The sequence below is a fragment of the Coregonus clupeaformis genome, chromosome 5 (genome assembly GCF_020615455.1).
Source record: "Coregonus clupeaformis isolate EN_2021a chromosome 5, ASM2061545v1, whole genome shotgun sequence".
Lineage (NCBI taxonomy): Eukaryota > Metazoa > Chordata > Actinopteri > Salmoniformes > Salmonidae > Coregonus > Coregonus clupeaformis.
Genome location: NC_059196.1, coordinates 26118275 through 26135885, shown reverse-complemented (window position 1 = coordinate 26135885; position 17611 = coordinate 26118275). Strand labels below are relative to the sequence as shown.

Below are 17611 nucleotides of genomic sequence, written 5' to 3'. Positions count from 1 at the left end.
GAGCTGTCAAAACCACGCCTATAGAGGCCCACAATTGGTCCAGAAAGCGTAAAATCAGCAATCAAAGGGGCTCGGTCCATCAGTGTTGGGATCGAGGCAGGAAGGACATGTGAGATAGTCACAGTTCTACAGCGAACAGCGCAAGATCTAACCATTTCAACTCCGTGTCCATGTGGAATGATTGCTCTAGCCTTCCGAGAGACACATCTTATTTTTCTCAAAGCGACTGGTGGGGAGAAAGAAGGAAACCCCGATTCTACTTCTCTATCTTTGACTGATATTGTTACTGCACTTCGTGGAGGTACCAGCAACGGGAGTTTACGTGTAGTATAGGCTAATTCCTATAAATTCCTTTTTTTTTTAGCTAATAACCGTCTATAACGCGTCTATTCATAGGCTAGTTATCTGGCACCATATTCGAAATTACTCCTGTATACTTCTTACAGAAATAAGACAGAAATAAATTATTCTGGAAGCGGACCTACTGATTTGGCCGAGGGGGGAGAATATCACTGTATATCATAATTTCACTTCGATATTTTGGATGCACCGATGAGAGATCCAGTTTTCACAGGGACTGCCATGGCTTATCACCCTTTCCACGCTCACCGGCCGACCGACTTCTCCATGTCAGCTTTCCTAGCGGCCGCGCAGCCCTCCTTCTTCCCGACGCTCACTCTGCCTCACCGGGCTCTCACTAAGCCCATGTCGGACCATCTCGTCGGAGCCGCGGAGGCAGGGCTCCACCCGGCTCTCAGCCACCACCATCAGGCGGCTCATCTCCGCAGCCTGAAGAGCCTGGAGCCCGAGGAAGAGGTGGAGGACGACCCTAAAGTCACACTGGAGGCCAAGGATCTATGGGACCAGTTTCACAAAATAGGAACAGAGATGGTTATTACCAAATCTGGAAGGTGAGAGTGCGCTCTGATAATTATTGCCAGCGAGGCTGACTACAGCGTCATGGTTATTCTCTGTCCATCAGTGGCGATTTTAGCGTGTACATTTTGGTGGGACAAACATTGTCCATACTGTATAGGCTTTGTGATCAGATGTGCATTATGTTCAGATTTATTCTGTAACGCTACGGCAAGAGTATGGCGAAAGCAAAAGGGTACGAAAGAAGTAGCTACATTCAGGATTACAGGGACATATTAGTTCAGGGCCTGCTGTAGGCTAGACTGGCTCGATGTGATTGTGTTTTTCATTGTATTCTATTGCATGTTCTTAAACTTATAAGCCTAGTTTATCATCGAAATAAGTTAATTATTTAACTTAAAAGTGATAAATACAATCAGAGTTTTCTTTACTATTGTGACCTGACTGATAGCATTTTATTTAGTTTCGATGGTACGATTATAATGAAGTTATAATCAAGTTTGGAGCGTGTTTGACAGAAAAGGATATTTGCAATATTTTGAAAATGTAGAATTTAGTTTAGGCTAGGAGTCTTGCCAGAGAGGAGAAAAAAATAACTCCCCTGGCTTTAGTCAGCAAAACGAGAATAGTATATGGATCAAACTGCATTCTGTCATGACAGGACAGCTTCTGGATTTTGTAAACAGACTGTCAGACTTGAAAAAGAGGATTGTGATTTAACCTGATAGTGTCATATCATAAATATATTTCACTCGGCTGATTACAGACGAATTCCAAAATATTGTAATCAGTAATAAAAAATATATTAAAAGTACTTTTAAGCAGGCTATTAGGCCTACACCTTATTAGTTTAATTTCCTACAACTACCATGGTATTTGCAAAGTTGCATGTACATAATTCGATGGAATGCTTTTATAATGAATGACAGTTGTGTCAATTAATAATACTTTATAATTTGCCTATATCGATTAAATAGTGTTGCATTTTCCTGGACACAAAGGAGAGAGAAAGAGCAAGTCGCCTATTGACGTGTTTTTATAATGTTATTGCCAGATTTCTGGGTCTTGTCTGACAACATTAAATGTCATATTTGTATGAATAAGCCTACATGGAGTTAATTCCACGCATATTTGTCTGTCTTCCAGGAGAATGTTTCCTCCGTTTAAAGTCAGAATAAATGGGCTTGATAAAAAAGCAAAGTATATTCTATTGATGGATATAGTCGCTGCGGACGACTGCCGCTACAAGTTCCACAATTCTCGCTGGATGGTTGCGGGAAAGGCGGATCCGGAGATGCCCAAAAGAATGTACATTCACCCGGATAGCCCAGCTACGGGAGAGCAGTGGATGGCCAAGCCTGTTGCTTTTCATAAACTCAAGCTGACCAACAATATCTCGGACAAGCATGGATTTGTAAGTACTGTATGTTGACTTTTATTTACATTTAAACACGCAATTGTATTTCTGATGGATAATAATAAATGACACATGTTTTAGGTTATGGAGTAACACAATGTATTTAAAGACAGATACTGTTCAATTTTTTGAGCGAGATATTTCTATAGTTCTTGAATATTCTCATTCTATTTGCAACATGATTTTAGTAGGACTAACGTATTGGCACTGTATTTTTCCCAATAGATGGCTTTGTATTGCCAGGCTGTTGCCAGGACACTGTTCAACTCAATGTCGACATAGGCCTGTTTCCAAATATGATCTCCCAAAATATTATTCTCTAAAGCGTCATAAAAATAGCCTATAAATCTAATATCATGAAAGCTCTTGTTGTTGGTAGAAATAGTAATGTAACGCATTTACACATTTATAAAACAGAGTTTTACACGATTGTGGAAGAGGATTGAAACCATGATTCAAGTATTAGATTTGCTCTTTTTAAAAAGCCTAATTTAAGCGAAGAGGGAGTTCGTGAGAATTGGGGATTATGAGCATTAGAAATCGGGTCAAGGAGACCGGGCAGAGTGGAAATCGGTTTGGATAGGGCGAGCCTCTGTGGCGTCCTTTGACGTCGGTTTGATAGCTTTACTCCGACCTAGCCTCACTGTCTTGAGCCAGCTTGATCAGCGTGGAATAAAAACAATGTGTGGATGTAGCCTGAACTCGAAGTTCGTGTTTCGCGGTCGGTGCCTAAAGTTATTTTTGTAGCCTACTGTAAAAAACTAACCGCGGAGAAGATGGAAGTGATGGACGCCTCAGAAAGTAGGCTTTATAGAGAGAAGCTGCAGCGTGTGTTCAATGCTCCTAGACCAATGTGCAAACAAACCGACTGTAAACAAATTAAACATTTACATGCCAGACGCATCCAGACGTTTTTGCAAAATGTTGCAGACAGTGTTTTGATAGATGTAGGCTATAGGCTATCCAAAGTTTACCTTTAATTATCCAGCCACTGTGTTAATATAGGCTTACGTATTGTAGTAGTTAATGAATGTATATAATATACATGTTGTAAATGTTATCAGTAGGTTGGCCAGCAGATATGATAACGCAAATATTACATTAAATGTTTATCTTTAATATTGTTTTGTATCTCGAGCTGTGTTGACAACAGGTGTGTTCTCTTGCATTCTGAGAATAAACAGTAGGCCCAATTCTGAATAGACCTACTCACTGTTATGAATAATAGTGATACTAGGCCCAGTAATAATTATTATAAGAAATAATAATAACATATTTTAATCTCATGCGATGTACATGATCTTATTGTATTAATCACTGATAGGCCTACGAGTTATTTTGAGATAGGCATATCATCAGATGGTCTCGTTGAAATGCTAATAATTCATTTTTTCCATCTTTTCACAGACGATTCTTAATTCCATGCACAAATACCAGCCCCGGTTTCATATCGTGAGGGCCAACGACATCCTGAAGCTCCCCTACAGCACGTTCAGGACATATGTGTTCCCAGAGACAGACTTCATCGCTGTCACAGCTTATCAAAACGACAAGGTAAGCAATATAATACAGTAGCCTATATAATACACTGGAATTTAACATAGGCTACATTAATGTTCGAGACCATGAAATAACCTCGCCATAAGAGGTTGGGCCTATTTTTACATACATGACACTATTTTCTATCAGCAAAAGGTTAATCTGAGGTTCAATTTTGATTTTGTTTAGTTTGTTTTTATGAGGAAAAAAATGGCTCATTTGTGGAATTAGATGGCCTCACTCGTTTGTGCAACCTTGTTGCATTTAATGATCTTTGTTGACGAATGTTAAAGGCAGACTTTTTACAGTGAAACCGTTGCTGCAGGGTTTTTAATCTGTAGGACTAAATGCACCTGCTCAATCAAACCGCATGTCGGTCATCATTGTCAAATGTTATGGTTAACCTTACATAACCAGTTTAGCCTACAATTGCAGGCATATATTTGACTAGTAAAAACAGATTTGAAAAGGTTGGCTATCGCTGTTGTCTTTCCGTCTATGGGCTATGGAGGATATGCTGCTGGCTCACAATTCCATTCAAATCTAATTAGATGGTGCTTCTTTGGACACTGACACCATTTGGTTAAAGACTGATTTCCCCATGGTTCTTCAGGGTGTCAGTAATTCCTAGATTTGATGGTGAGTATTTATTTTAGTTGCAGTCAAAAATTATCTAGCTCCCTGCACTGCCCCCCTCTCCCCCTCCATGAGGCTAATTGGCGTCCGTGTCAGAGGGGCCTGTGGTGGTCTTGTTGCTATCGGCTCCGGAGTGGCGCAGCGGTCTATAAGGCACTGCATCTCAGTGCTGGCGGCGTCACTACAGACTCCGGGTTTGCCCGGGGTAGGCCATCATTGTAAATAAGAATTTGTTCTTAACTGACTTGCCTTGTTAAATAAAATACAAACTCGTAAAGTTTATGGCAAAGAGTCACAATCGATTAGAAGGCACTATCCTCGTCCGTTTGTCCGCGAGCTACACAGTCTCGGAGGCTGCCTGCGCAATCAAAGCGTGACAGAAGGGGACTGCGACTCCCTGATTGGTCGATTCGCGAATTCCTCAAGAGTTCCATACAAGGTGAGGAGGGGGAAAACAGCACAAACCCCGTATCGAAACATTTAGGCCAAGCGGCGGTTCCAAAGTCCATGCAGTATTTTTCCATACAAGCCTTGCATGAAGCAGCAATGATCCAAACCACATTATTAATTATGGATAAGATAGTCAGTCATCTGTTCAAATCGCCCTCACTCAGCTCTCCTCCTCACTCTCTTCGAAAAGAATGGATGGAGAAACACTGTTTGTTTCTCATGGGGCTCATGAGAATAACGCCTCGTCATTAAACCCCTATTAATAATGCAACATCTACCGAGGCATCCTTTCACCGGAGTGTGTTCTGTTCAGTGTGTTTAACGGGACACTGTATGTGGGAGAAATATATAAGAGTAAATCAAGTTGAGAAAAACACGTGACCCTATATATAGGTCAAGACATTATTAGGCCTACCATAGGCTTAACTGGACCTATAGGCCCATAGGCCGAGTTACGGGCCTAATACTACTACTACTAGTAGTAGTACTACTAGTACTAGTACTACTAATACTACTACTAATAATAACAATAATTAATTGTAACGTCTATGGTAAGGCCTATTTGTCATTGTTTTTCTCGTTTATCTTGTTTGCACCCTGCAATGTCTAATATATTTTCTCCATCTCCTGTCCACAGATAACACAGCTGAAGATTGATAATAACCCTTTTGCCAAAGGATTCAGAGACACCGGAAATGGAAGGAGAGAGAAAAGGTAAGCATATGCTATGTCTGTTCGCCCATCACACTGTGTAGTCTAGCCTAGTTCTATATCAATTATATTATCATAATACGATAATATGCATAGGTCCTATGTTATGCATGTTTTAACAATGCCCCAACGTTATTCCTTTTAATCTGTTTATTAGTTAACAAAATAAAAATGACAAAATGCATGCTGTTCTCAACTCTGATGTAGGCTTATCATTGAATGTAGGTCGGCCTACTGCTGCCCTCATGTCATGTTAATGGTGTATGGAAGCCTTACTTGAATACATGTACCCACTATTATTAAAAGGGAACCGTTCAACTCTAGGAAACAGTTGACACTTCCCTCCCTGCGGATGTATGAAGACCAATGCAAAGCGGACCGAGACGGGGGAGACTCTGATGCCTCCTCTAGCGAACCAACAACTGGCAGAGATAGTGTACACTCCCCAATCGGACCTGGATCCAGCCCGCTTAGGCTCAGTCGAATCAGCCGAGGTAACATAATAATGCAATTGTGGCCAATGGCGGCATTTAGACTCATGGTGGCTGAAATATGGAGGCTATAGGCAAAATCCTCTAGTAATTTAGCCTATTTGAGAGAATAGGCTATAGGCCTATACCCAAAGAGTGCAAATGCAATAGTGTACGGTTTGTGATAACTTCATTTAATTTATTATGTCCAAGTAATAAACATTTTAGATTTACATAATAACAATTCATGTGCAACAGAAAATGCAATTTACCAAGAAAACACAGTGTTATAGTACATTTTCTAATTACAAAATGTACTTTGATAGTTTTCAGCAGCTCTTGTTCTTTAGATATACAATGTTCTTTCGTGACAGGCTATTTGTTCAACTCACTTATTATTGAAATATTAAATAACTGTTGCCTGGTGTAATGCATAGACTTAATCAGGCTACTTGACCATTGAAAAACAGCAACTTTTGACTGCTCAACTATTGATTAATAATTGAAGTATATTTACTCTGGGGTAAAAATACAACACAAAAGCCCCATGTTAATGCTCCGAGTAAGCCTCTTGGGCTGACATGTAGGAAGGAAACGGTTAGGCAAGGCATGTTAACACTAAATCATGACTGTACACTTAAAATAATCACTTACACAGTGCGTGTGAGTGTGCTTGTGAATGTTGTAACCACTGCCGTTTCAACTGCTATTTTACTTTCCATTATTAATTATATCTTTTTTAAATGTAAGTCTGAGCATGGCATGGCATTTTGTCAGTTATTTTACATTTAGGCCCACAAACATACAGCTAATTATGACTACAACTTTTTTTTTATAACAGATGAAAAAACCTGTACTGACAGTGAGCAAGAACTTGACCATCAGGACGAGCATTGCACCGCGTCGAATAGCCCTGGACCCGAGCCGCCCTCTCCCTTCAGCCCAAGGTGCGAGGACCGGGTGAAGGATAAGCCGAGTCTGAACAAGAAAGACAACTATCCAGACTCAAGGGAGCCGAGCGACTCCATATTCAGTATAAGGAACCTTGAGAAAGGAGACAAAACGGAGAACAGGCACAGGAAAGACACTACAGATTCGTCAAAAAAGAACACCACTGACAGCGTAGGGATAAGCGCAAGCAAGGAAAGTTTCTCCCCGCTCATGGTTCAAACAGAGAGCCCCTCACACTTCAGCGCGAGCCACCTGCAGAGTCTGGCCTTGTCTGGCTTGCACAGTCAGCAGTTTTTTAATCCTATGAACGCCGGACAAATGCTATTTCACCCTGGACAGTTCGCTATGGGCCCAGGAGCGTTTTCTGCCATGAGCATGGGACATCTATTGGCGTCGGTATCTGGAGCAAGTGGTATGGAAAACGGCAGCCTCTCTGCCCAGGGCACGGGGGGCACCCCGAACCCTTTCCCCTTCCATCTGTCGCAGCACATGCTCGCCTCTCAGGTAAGGGAGACTTTAATTATACACTAAACAAATTGTTTGTTTGAACTCAGTGATCACTTATAGGCCTTTATGCTCGTTTGACTTCACCAAAACCGTTGAGGCCGTTATTGGCCTAGAATAGGCTTTGACTAATAAAGCATGAGTCTTACAAGTATGTGCAAACTTAGTGCCAAAATTCCACTGTAGACGCTTTGCATTGTACAATTTGACTGGCCAGATTCAGCAGACCCTATTCTGGGCAGAACTCAAATGCGCACTATGTTGTTGGGCTATCAGGTCACTGCCACTAGGGCTAGGGAGGCCTGGGTCTCTTGCAATCTTACGGTAGTGAGAGGACGCATGCTGGCAGAATAGCGACAAAAAAGGTATAGGCCTATATATATTATTATTATTATCATTATTTTGAACAACAGTTCTGTTAATGATTTTTCAAAGTAGGCTGTTAATTGTTTTAAAAGAATATGCTTTATAAGACCTCCCATAAATCTATACTCAGGAAATGTGTGGGAGCAAAAACGCAAGGCCTTGCGAATAAGCGTTCTCCTTTTTAACATCCAATCCGTATAGCCTTCATTATTCTAAAGGGTTCTTTAACATCGTAGAAGACGACTTCCTTGTAGGTTTAATTATTGAAGTGAACTAGCTATTGAGGCCGTGCATAATTTGGTCGTTGAGCGGGTTACCCAAGATTCAGTAGGCCTAGTCATTTGAGTAGGCTACATCGTGGTCTGAATATATCACTATCACCAGCACGGTCCCAGTACTAACTGCCATTTTCTCCTGCCTGATTTCAGGGCATTCCCATGCCGACCTTTGGAGGCCTGTTCCCCTACCCCTACACCTACATGGCTGCTGCTGCAGCCGCGGCCTCCGCCATGCCCGCCAGCACTACAGCCAGCTCGCTCTCGAGGAATCCCTTCCTCACCAGCTCCCGCCCTCGGCTCCGGTTCAACCCTTACCAGATCCCGGTGTCTATGGCCCAGAGCACAAGTCTACTCACCACCGGCCTGCCAGGCGGCCTAAACCCCAGCTCCGAGTCCTCCAAATCGGGCAGCAGGGAGACGAGTCCCGTGCCTGAGATCCACAACCACAAAGCGGGGTCGAGTCATAGGACCAGCTCTCCCAAATCGATGAAGGACTCTATCAATGAGCTCCAAAACATCCAGAGACTCGTGAGCGGCCTGGAGAGCCAGAGAGAGATGTATCCCCCCAGAGACTCTCCTAAGTGATCTCACTAATGGAATAATATATTCCACCACAACTTGGCTTGAAATATCAGAGAACATTATTAAACATTTTGTACAGCACATTACGCGAGGAAATGGCAACACCGGCCTACCCTTTCGCGCGCCTGGACTGAGAATGGAAGCAGGGAATGAAGGAGCGAGAACCAGCGTCGTCACTTACTGTTACTGTGTGTGGTACGCTTTCAATATTATAGGAAACCGAAGCATCGAAATAATATGAAAACCAAAAGTAGGCACTGAATTTTTAGGCTGCTGGCTAAAACTTGAGCACACAAAGAGGATACCATACCGCAAGAAGGAAAACCTACTAAGAACATTCTTCATGTAGAGCATATTGATGTTTAAACGACAGTGGCAAGGTCGTGGCATTGTTTTTAGGGACTGAATAATTAACTTTTATCAAACTATAATCAATGGCATAAGTTCTGAATGAACATTGGTGCTTTTTGCCCGCAGAATGGAGAAGGTGCAACCTGTAGAACGACAGGAAAACAAGCTACATCCAAAACGTTTTTAAAACATAGGCTATTATTTCAAAAGGGATGGATAAAATTAAAGTTCCGTCAAAAATAATTGATAGAAGAACGCTTAGGCCTATAATTTCTGCCAGAAAAATTGTTTGAACTATTTATGTAATTAAAATAAATTCTGTAAATAAGCTATAAAGGAATCCAAGAATATGCAATTGGTAGGCTATTAATTTATTCAAAACTGTACATTGGCGTGTATATAATATTTAGAGTTTAACTCATTGCTTTTTATGATTTGTTATTTTACGTATAGACCTGCTGTAAATGAAAGCTATTTAGCGCTTGTTGGTTTGAACCAGAACGTCTTTATATGTAATGCATAGGCATAGTTGATTATCTGCCTGTGACACGTGAAGGAAACAAACATGTGTGCCATGTTTATCTGCAATCTCTGTCTACAAAAACTAATATCAGAAAAGAGACAAAGAGAGATAGAAAGAGAGAGGGAGAGATACATAGAGAGAAAGCTGCCTATTTGTCACATTACCTGACTATTATCTGCAGGAGAGGCAGAGATATAGGAAAACCTCAGGTCATTTCACTCCAACACAGGAGAGGATGATAACATTTCTCTTTAAATGGGGCACAATGCATATCTATATATAAATATATTTAAAATTGAAAGCGTATCTCGTTTATTCTGGTTGTCCGGGTAAATTCAGTTTTTTGTTGAATTATCACACAATTTCAATAAAAAAAACAATGTGTTAAAAAGTTTTGTTCACTCATATTTTGTACCTACTGGATACAGTTAAGGTACATTTGAAATTCTTAATAGTAATAATAATAATAATAATTTAATGTATATAGGCTACCTATTACTAGTATTATTATTTTATAATTATAGCCTAATTATTATTATTATCTCCCAACATCAGATGAATGATGCCTCTAAATTAATGATAATACCGCCTTACAAAATATAACTTAAAATGGTCAAATACCTGAAAACACGCACACACGCACGCACGCACGCACACGCACACACACACACACACACACACACACACACACACACGGTTTTGTGAAACATGACCTAAGTAGTTCACTGAGTGTATGGCGCCCTCTGTCGGCAGTGTATTTGAGGATAAAATTCAAGTTTTTCAGCCCAGTATTTCTCTAGTTCTTTATCAGTGATGATTGTTTAACAAATTCAAACGAAATATTAGGCTACATTATACCATTTTGAAAAAGGCAAATCAATGTATTGTAGGTTTCTGTTCATAAGAGCAATGTAGGATGTATAACTGTCATTAGTTACAAGTCAATTTATTCTTATAACAATTAGGCCTATAATTGTCATATTTACATTGCGTTGCCGTTGAATAGAGGCACGTGAGTGATGACATGCAAGGCATCTATTTTTAAACTGAGCTGCTGTTAGTGTTTCTATCAGTGTTTCCTGTAGTATTGTCTGTATTCTACTATTAATAGAATAGAATAGTAATATAGGAGTATTTATAAGAGGGCGAGACACGGAACTTCCGTCTCCTCCTCTCCACTTCAACCGTACATATCCTCTGCATATCCTCTGCACTTTCAATGGCACTTGGCCTATAGACGCAGTTAACCGTTTGAGCGAATGAGAAAAACTGATCACCATTTGTACGACACACACATACAGTAGCCTACGGTAGTCTATATGTCTATTGAAATCAACAATAATTTACATATAAGGAGGGTTAAATGAAATATACTTTCCCTTAAGAAATTATACACAAATTAAATTAAACAGTAGTGCCCAACATGCCATAGGCCTTATAAGCATTTCGTTGACGCATGGCTTACAGAAACTGAAGGCATAACTTTCCAAAAAGATTGTCTTCACTCGGGCTAGTACAGATGAAAACTTTATTATTGTATGGACCTATTTTACGCGTGAGAGAGATGCCTTGGTCGGGGACAACTTGTCCCATATCACCGTGAAAGGGTTAAGCGCCACAGCACAGGCTGGGAAGTTTGGGAGGATGGGCGCTTGGACGCCTAGCCACTTTGGCAGCAGACAGCCCTTTGTCCAGCAACCGGCGCCTGTCGCCTGCCTGCCGGCCACACAGCCTCGCCACACCCGCGCACAAAGGCAGGGGGAGCAGGGGGAGATCCCACGAGCCACGGTTCTTCTAATTAGAGCACCCCTTCTTGTTTCTTTTATTTTCTTTCTGCAGCGATAATCACAAAACTCTCATTCTATTATGGGGCCATTGTTGCCCACTCTGTTATCTTCAATTAACAGAGTGAGCTACTCGACCTCGCACTCTCGGATAACAAACTATTTGTCTAAAGCAATCAGTCAGTGACTGATCAATAGGCTCTTTTGGTGGACTCATGGATGCGACTAATGATTGGTGACGGTTCGGGGTAAAAAGGCCAAGACTATTCACAACTTTGTTCAGTGATCAGGTGTAGGCCGCTATTTTTCTATTGTTTTTACAACAGACATGAATGGAATCTCTACCAGGACCGGTGTGGAACGAAATTAAATAAGATGTGTGCACGAGTTAATTAAAAGTGTGTGCATGACTCAAAAGAGCACGAGATAAGCCTGAACCGAGATAACTCAAATTCTCTTGCTCATCATTAACTTATATAATTAGGCTACAATTATTTATACGATTATTCAGCTACAGTAATTGAATATTCAGTTTTGATCACATTTTCACATGCATTCCCATGGGCATCAGAAAATGCAATTCTTCCTGATCTCAACCAACCAACCCAGCATGACTCATGAGTAAGTAGGCTACAGACTCCTTTCACTAAAACCAGGGCCAGACAATGACATGATGATGATAATCTATTTGTCCATCACAGTTGCCTTGAGATAGCCTATGTGTTCTGTGTGCTTTTGTAGATTTACTGATGTTTACCCTTACCTGAATCTCCAAACATCTCTCTGCGCATTACTAGATTGCGGAGTGCATTCATCACCCATCACCCATCAGCCATGTGATCATAGAGACAGGCTTTTCGCTGATTGGATCACTGTTGCCTGACTGTGGCCCAATCACAAGGCCTAATTTTCCCGTAAAAATGAAGCCGATCTTTGAGCTCAAATAGATAGCCTATAAAATAGCTTTATCAGTGTAGCAAAGAGGAAATGCATAGGTCGCTTTCCCCTGCTCAGACATAGCATACATCAACCAATGGTTGCGTGAGATTGCTATAACAAAACGATGTGGTTAGCTGAATGGCAGAAGCAAAGATTGTTAATTATGTTGACAAGACAGTCAAGTGAAGGCTTTAACAATGGAAATACATGTCCTCAAAGATGGAAGGCAACAGTAGCTAATAAGAGGGCAGATGCATGCGTGAACAACAGGCCATAGAGATAGAGGACTCATCTTTGTATCTGTCCCATTATTGACAGCATGGACAACGCCATTGAGGACATCTCCATTTTAAAGTAGTACACTTTCTTCTTCTTCATTGGCTGATTGCGCCCACCTCAACTATCCACAATTGATATAATCTGAATTATATTATGATACAGAACAAGTACCCTATTCACTTATAGCCACTGGTGATTAGCTGGTGATTTTCTGGTGATTAGGGACAACAGAAAAGTTATTGATTAACTTGAAAAAGTAAATTAAAAAACGTTAATTTAACAAATTTATCGAGAATCCTGGCATGTGACAATCAGTGTAAGTAAAGTACACGAGCTGGTAATTATCTTGGCGGCAGGAGGAGTCTCTTCTACATCCTATATCGCGCACCATGCCTTCGCTATCTCAGAACGTGAGCTGGGTGAGAACACGGACAACCCACCACTGGAGGAGTGGAGACAGATCTCTTGGCGGAGATAACCAGCAAGGAAGCAGATATCAGCCCAGAATATACCGGCAAGGAGGGTTGGGGCTGCTGTAACCTCCTAAATAATCATTTCCTTGGAAGCTCTCACCTGCTCTGCGTTCCGAAAAGACACTTGCCATGACCTATATACAGCTGCGGGAAAATATTAAGAGCACTGCAAAAGTATCAGTTTCTCTGGTTTTTCTATTTATAGGTATGTGTTTGGGTAAAAATAACATTTTTGTTTTATTCTATAAACTACTGACAACATTTCTCGCAAATTCCAAATAAAAATATTGTCATTTAGAGAATTTATTTGCAGAAAATGACAACCGGTCAAAATAACAAAAAAGATGCAGTGTTGTCAGACCTCGAATAAAGTTAATGTTCATTTTTAAAAAACACAATAGTAATGTTTTAACTTAGGGAGAGCTCAGAAATCAATATTTGGTGGAAAAACACTAATTTTCAATCACAGCTTTCATGCGTCTTGGCATGCTCTCCACCAGTCTTTCACATTAATATTGGGTGACTTTATTCCACTCCTGGCGCAAAAATTCAAGCAGCTCGGCTTTGTTTGATGGCTTGTGACCATCCATCTTCCTCTTGATCACATTCCAGAAGTTTTCAATGGGGTTCAGGTCTGGAGATTGGGCTGGCCATGACAGGGTCTTGATCTGGTGGTCCTCCATCCACACCTTGATTGACTTGGCTGTGTGGCATGGCGCATTGTCCTGCTGGAAAAACCAATCCTCAGAGTTGGGGAACAATGTCAGAGCAAAAGGAAGCAAGTTTTCTTCCAGGACAACCTTGTACATTGCTTGATTCATGCGTCCTTCACAAAGACAAATCTGCCCGATTCCAGCCTTGCTGAAGCACCCCCAGATCATCACCGATCCTCCACCAAATTTCACAGTGGGTGCGAGACACTGTGGCTTGTAGAGCTCTCCAGGTCTCCGTCTAACCATTAGACGACCAGGTGTTGGGCAAAACTGAAAATTGGACTCATCAGAGAAGATGACATTATTCCAGTCCTCTACGGTACAATCCTTATGGTCTTTTGCAAACCTCAGCCTGGCTCTTCTTTGCTTCTCATTGATGAAGGGCTTTTTTCTAGCTTTGCACGACTTCAGCCCTGCCCCTAGGAGCCTGTTTCGAAACGTCCTCGCCGTGCACTTCACCCCTGCTGCCATTTGACATTATTTTTGTAGGTCACTTGATGTCATCCTATGGTTGTTGAGTGACATTCGAATGAGTTGGCGGTCATCCCGGTCAGTAGAGAGTCGTTTTCGCCCTCTGCCGGTCTGTAGCTTTGTTGTCCCCAATGTCTGCTGCTTGACCTTGTTCTTATGAACCGGCGTCTTTGAAATGTTAAGGATGGAAGCAACCTGACGCTCACTGTATCCCTCTGCCAGTAAAGCCAGAATTGAACCCTTCTTTTCCTCACTCAAAACTTTCCTTTTCAACTCTTTTGGCATGGTCAATAGTTATTTTTTGATTAATATTACGTTTGAGGTACTATTAGCACTGTTTTTGCCATCCAGCTGGTCCTATTGCAAGAGGATAGTGATGACCACAGCAGTGGTTTTTATACTTTTCCTCGTTAAATAAGATTTGGTTCATGTGATCACCTAATCAGTACCTAATTCAGTAGAATGAGGTGTGCCTGTGTTGGAATTCAAAAGACACTGGAATGGAATGGCTGTCATACATGTAGAGATGCTGATTTAAGAAACATTTGCAGTGGTCTCTTAATTTTTTTCAGAACTGTATATATATATATATATATATATATATATATATATATATATATATTCCCATAATTATGGAATAATTCAACATAGATATAAACTTGTTTCAGAATACATGTATTTTTTCTCTAATTGTTTTTTAAGCATGGCACAAATGCTTGGATTTCAACATTCTTGGTAGTAGTTCATGCCTGCCTCAAGGTCAGTAAAGTTTGTAGAAAGTGAAGGCAGAATAATTGTTTGTTGACTCTACTGGTCAATGTTTGACAGGCACCGTTTCACAATAGAAAGGTGCCTGCCTGTCTCACTAAGTACAACTGTTTTATTTCTGCTTCTAGGGCTTCACAGCTGAAAATAAATATAATAAAGCCCCATGGAGATAGCATTTAGTTTGCACAAGGTTCATGAAATTAACTGAACCCCACGTCAAAATGGAATTGGCTATATTTCTGTCCTTTGTAGGTACCCTGTAATTCTTACACCATTACCACTCTGTTTATTGACATGAAATATAATCACATCTTAATATAACCATACATATCCTATACACTTAATTATTATCACCTGCATACACATAATGTGGGCTGGAGCTGCCTCTGGCTCTGACTTTCTGCTTGTTCTTGCCCGTCTTAGTGGACCTGCTCAAAACAGTTTTGAAGTACCACCATTGACCACTAGATGTCACAACTACTTACTTTTGAAAAACAACCAGCTTTTGGGGGAAATATCAGTATGAGATCAATTATTTTATATCCTAGTGAAGCGTTCTTCCGTGATATGTCACAAAAGCTGAAAGAAAGCAACAAAAGAAAGCAAAAATAAACATCTTAGGTACATGTTCTAAATATGAAGCAACATTTATGTATTCTAACACATTAGTGATGGTTCAAATTTATTAAACTTCTCCAGTACTGAGAGTTAAAGCCTTGAAATAAAAGAGTACATCGACCTAATAATGTGTGTGTGTGTGCGCGTATAGCCATACATATTGAGAAGGATGCCTTAAGGAGGCCCTGAGCAAAGACTACCATGTTTTGTTATGTAACGTTGGCTACATTGTGAATGTACAGACAACTATCCTCTAAAAGGACAGTGGTGGAAAAAGTACTAATTGTCATACTTTAGTAAAAGTAAAGATGTACCTTAATAAAAAGTTACTCAAGTAAAATTAAAAGTCACTTGAGTAAAAGTCTAAAAGTATCTGGTTTTAAATGGACTTGGAAAAAGTACTACATGTTCAAACTTGAGTAAAAATACAAAGTAAAACTAAATGCTATACATAAAATTCCGTATATTAAGCAAACCAGACCTCAAGATTTTTATTTATTTATGGACAGACAGGGGCACATTCCAACACTCAGACGCAGTATTTGAAGCAGTAAGGATGACAATGCATTATATTGATAGGGAGGTGAATTGGACCATAATTTTGTCCTGCCTCAGCATTCAAAATGTAATGAGTACTTTTTGGTGTCAGGGAAAATGTATGGGAGTAAAAAGTACATATTTTCTTAAGGAATGTAGTGGAGTAAAAGTAAAAGTTTGAAAAATATATAAATTGTAAATTAAAGTACAGATACCCCAAAAAACTACTTATGTACTACTTTAAAGTACTACTGGAAAAGGATGTGTAAAAACTAAAATATTACAATTGGAAAACCAGTAAATCAATGATAAACCAAACAATACTATATTTAAGATACGTGAGCTCTTGAACCCAAGATTGTGTCCCAAATGGCACCCCTATTCCCTACATTGTGACTATGGGCCATGGTCAAAAGAAGTGCACTATATAGGGAATAGGGTGCCACTTGGGACGCACACCAACTCTCAGACACATGCTCCATGCATCCTGTAGGACCTGTAGAGTAGACAGCGTAGACGTCCAAAGTGTCTTTTGATCTCCATGGTCCTTGAGGGCATGTTTAAGAAGACATAAAACACTGCAGAGGAGCAGTGAGGGATTTTCAGATCTGACCCGGGAGAAATCATTTGCTCCTAGCACGCAGCGCCCCTGGTCCTGACACAGAGATGAACATAGGAGATTAATTTACACTAACAGAGTTTGTCATGATGAACGGAGTGCAGGGCCTAGCCGGGGCCTGAGACTAAACCAGCCAGCTCTTCTAAAAACATACAATCCTCTCACACAACCCCGGGTTAAGCACAAAGAGAAACAGTCACAACGGCTGACAGGGAGATAGTGCACATACAGACATTGGCTTGATTCAATCAGATTCACGCTAGCCGACACCTTCATAGCTGGTGTTTTGATGTGTTAGAGGTGGAACCGCGTTAGAGCTGTCAAATCCACAAGTGGCTCCCGGCATTTACATTTTAGTCATTTAGCAGACGCTCTTATCCAGAGCGACTTACAGTTAGTGAATACATATTTTTTTTATACTGGCCCCCCGTGGGAATCGAACCCACAACCCTGGCGTTATCAACTGAGCTACATCCCTGCCGGCCATTCCCTCCCCTACCCTGGACGACGCTGGGCCAATTGTGCGCCGCCCATGAGTCTCCCGGTCGCGGCCGGCGGCGACAGAGCCTGGATTCGAACCAGGATCTCTAGTGGCACAGTTAGCACTGCGATGCAGTGCCTTAGACCACTGCGCCACTCAGGCATAGCTATCACGGACTTCGGCTGCACGGTCGCATTAGTACACTCTTAGAAAAAAAGGTGCTATCGATTCTTCGGCTGTCCCCATTTGAGAACCCTTCGAAGAACCCTTTTTGG

The 17611-nt window shown here is 41.0% G+C and overlaps 1 protein-coding gene across 4 annotated transcripts; it reads left to right on the top strand.

The window, feature by feature from the left end:
- The first annotated feature begins 89 nt into the window (after positions 1–89).
- LOC121566658 (T-box transcription factor TBX2b) lies at positions 90–9481 on the top strand. 4 transcript variants are annotated; one of them, XM_041876633.2, is made up of 7 exons: positions 90–911; positions 2023–2290; positions 3701–3847; positions 5556–5632; positions 5954–6123; positions 6941–7554; positions 8349–9481. In XM_041876633.2, exons 1-7 carry the CDS (start codon positions 553–555, stop codon positions 8781–8783), a joined length of 2070 nt encoding a protein of 689 aa, XP_041732567.1. In that variant the 5' UTR covers positions 90–552; the 3' UTR covers positions 8784–9481. The 4 variants fall into 4 exon arrangements, with proteins under 4 accessions (XP_041732567.1, XP_041732556.1, XP_041732563.1 ...); XM_041876622.2 differs by having other exon boundaries at positions 5936–6123; XM_041876629.2 differs by having other exon boundaries at positions 2023–2299.
- Positions 9482–17611: the final 8130 nt, after the last annotated feature.

What these genes read in the sequence shown, in the direction of transcription:
- LOC121566658 (XM_041876616.2), top strand. Translation starts at nt 553, where the DNA reads ATGAGAGATCCAGTTTTCACAGGGACTGCCATGGCTTATCACCCTTTC. An exon ending in GTTATTACCAAATCTGGAAG is followed by an intron (nt 912 to 2,022) that starts GTGAGAGTGCGC and finishes TCTGTCTTCCAG; the next exon opens with GAGAATGTTTCCTCCGTTTA. An exon ending in GCTCAGTCGAATCAGCCGAG is followed by an intron (nt 6,124 to 6,940) that starts GTAACATAATAA and finishes TTTTTATAACAG; the next exon opens with ATGAAAAAACCTGTACTGAC.